Raw genomic sequence first — 1,326 nt, 5'->3', positions numbered from 1 at the left:
TTAAAGAACTTGAGGACGTTAGAAGAGACCGAAGATGCTCGACTTGCTTTCGATCTCTACAGAAGAGGATATACAGGGACTGGTGAATTGATGCACTGCTTAAAACTTTCTACTTTCTATAAAAAATAAGACATGCTATTTTTTAAACTTCTACAGGCATGAATCATAGAAATTTTTGGAGTCACTTTTTCAAAAGCATAAGCAATTTTTCAAGTGCTCATAATGAAAAAAATGCGACTCAATCTTTTTCTACTAGCATCAATATACTCTACAGACCTGATCGTTGTCAATTATTTTATCTTCATAAATAGCCCCTCCTCCTCCAGTCCCGCCCCTTCCTTTGCTCAAAGGGGAAGAAGAAGAAGGTGAGATTCCTTGCAATCGATGAGCACTTGAGCTTCTTTTAGGAGACGGAAGAGTGTGGTGTCTCCTCTCTTCTAAAACCTGTCGCACAAACAGAGTCACATTATTATCAGAGGACAGCTTACAGGAAGAGGTGGGGTTATCCGCCCGAGCATTGAAGTGGGGGATGAGGAGTGCTCCCGACTGTCCCTCCCAATGCTGCTCTCTTGGGCTTGCACTGATGTCCTTACTTTCTTGAATATACTCTCAGCTGCTTCCAGTTTACCCTGCTTCATGTAGCACTTACCCTAAAAGATAAAACAGAATGGAAATAGGAAGAAGGATAAACTAGAGAATAATCATTTTTGTTTTTATACTTACGAGGTAATTTAGTGTTTTTGTTACTCTTGGATCATCTGGTCCATACTCTGTGTGATATATCTCTAGTGCTCTTTGGTAGTACCATTCCACCTGCACGAGTACAATAATGTATTATCAAGAGAGTATTGCAATCTGTTCCTTGCCTCCTCGTATTTCCCAAGGTGCTGGCAAAGTGTTGCTAGGTTTATTAGCTGCTGTGCCACATCAGGATGATTGGGACCTAACAACTGGAGGAATCAAATATAAAACAAATAAATAAATAAATATAAACACCGCAATAGCATCTAATTAATGTCTCTAACTTTTTGTCGTATCTCCAGTGCTCGACGACAGAAATCTTCGGCTGTTCTATGCTCTCCTAGTTTACCGTGTAAGACTGACAAATTATTGAGCGTAGAAGCAACCTAATATCAAGAAAAAGGAAAATTTATGTACATGTACATATAACATGTACATATACATGTATAAGTACATGTACATATACATACTGTTTGGTGAGTGGAGCCGTTGATTTTCTCTCGTATCTCCAAAACCTCTTGTAGCAGTTTCACAGATTCTTTTAACTTCCCCTGCTCTCTAATTAGAGTAACGTACAACTACACA

General features: G+C 39.0%; 1 protein-coding gene across 1 annotated transcript; it reads right to left on the bottom strand.

Annotated features, from left to right (window-relative positions):
* Window positions 1-9: 9 nt before the first annotated feature.
* LOC100635002 (kinesin light chain 1-like) lies at window positions 10-1,321 on the bottom strand (the record flags this gene model as incomplete). The annotated part of the gene is made up of 7 exons (XM_011411087.2): window positions 10-56; window positions 277-444; window positions 489-650; window positions 724-813; window positions 867-950; window positions 1,026-1,127; window positions 1,212-1,321. Coding segments are annotated over 7 exons (763 nt in total), but the record flags the coding sequence as incomplete, so codon positions are not given.
* Window positions 1,322-1,326: the final 5 nt, after the last annotated feature.

Source organism: Amphimedon queenslandica, unplaced genomic scaffold (assembly GCF_000090795.2).
Source record: "Amphimedon queenslandica unplaced genomic scaffold, v1.1 AMPQUscaffold_2700_Cont25298, whole genome shotgun sequence".
Classification (NCBI taxonomy): Eukaryota; Metazoa; Porifera; class Demospongiae; order Haplosclerida; family Niphatidae; genus Amphimedon; species Amphimedon queenslandica.
This window is presented reverse-complemented; position numbering and strand designations above follow the sequence as displayed.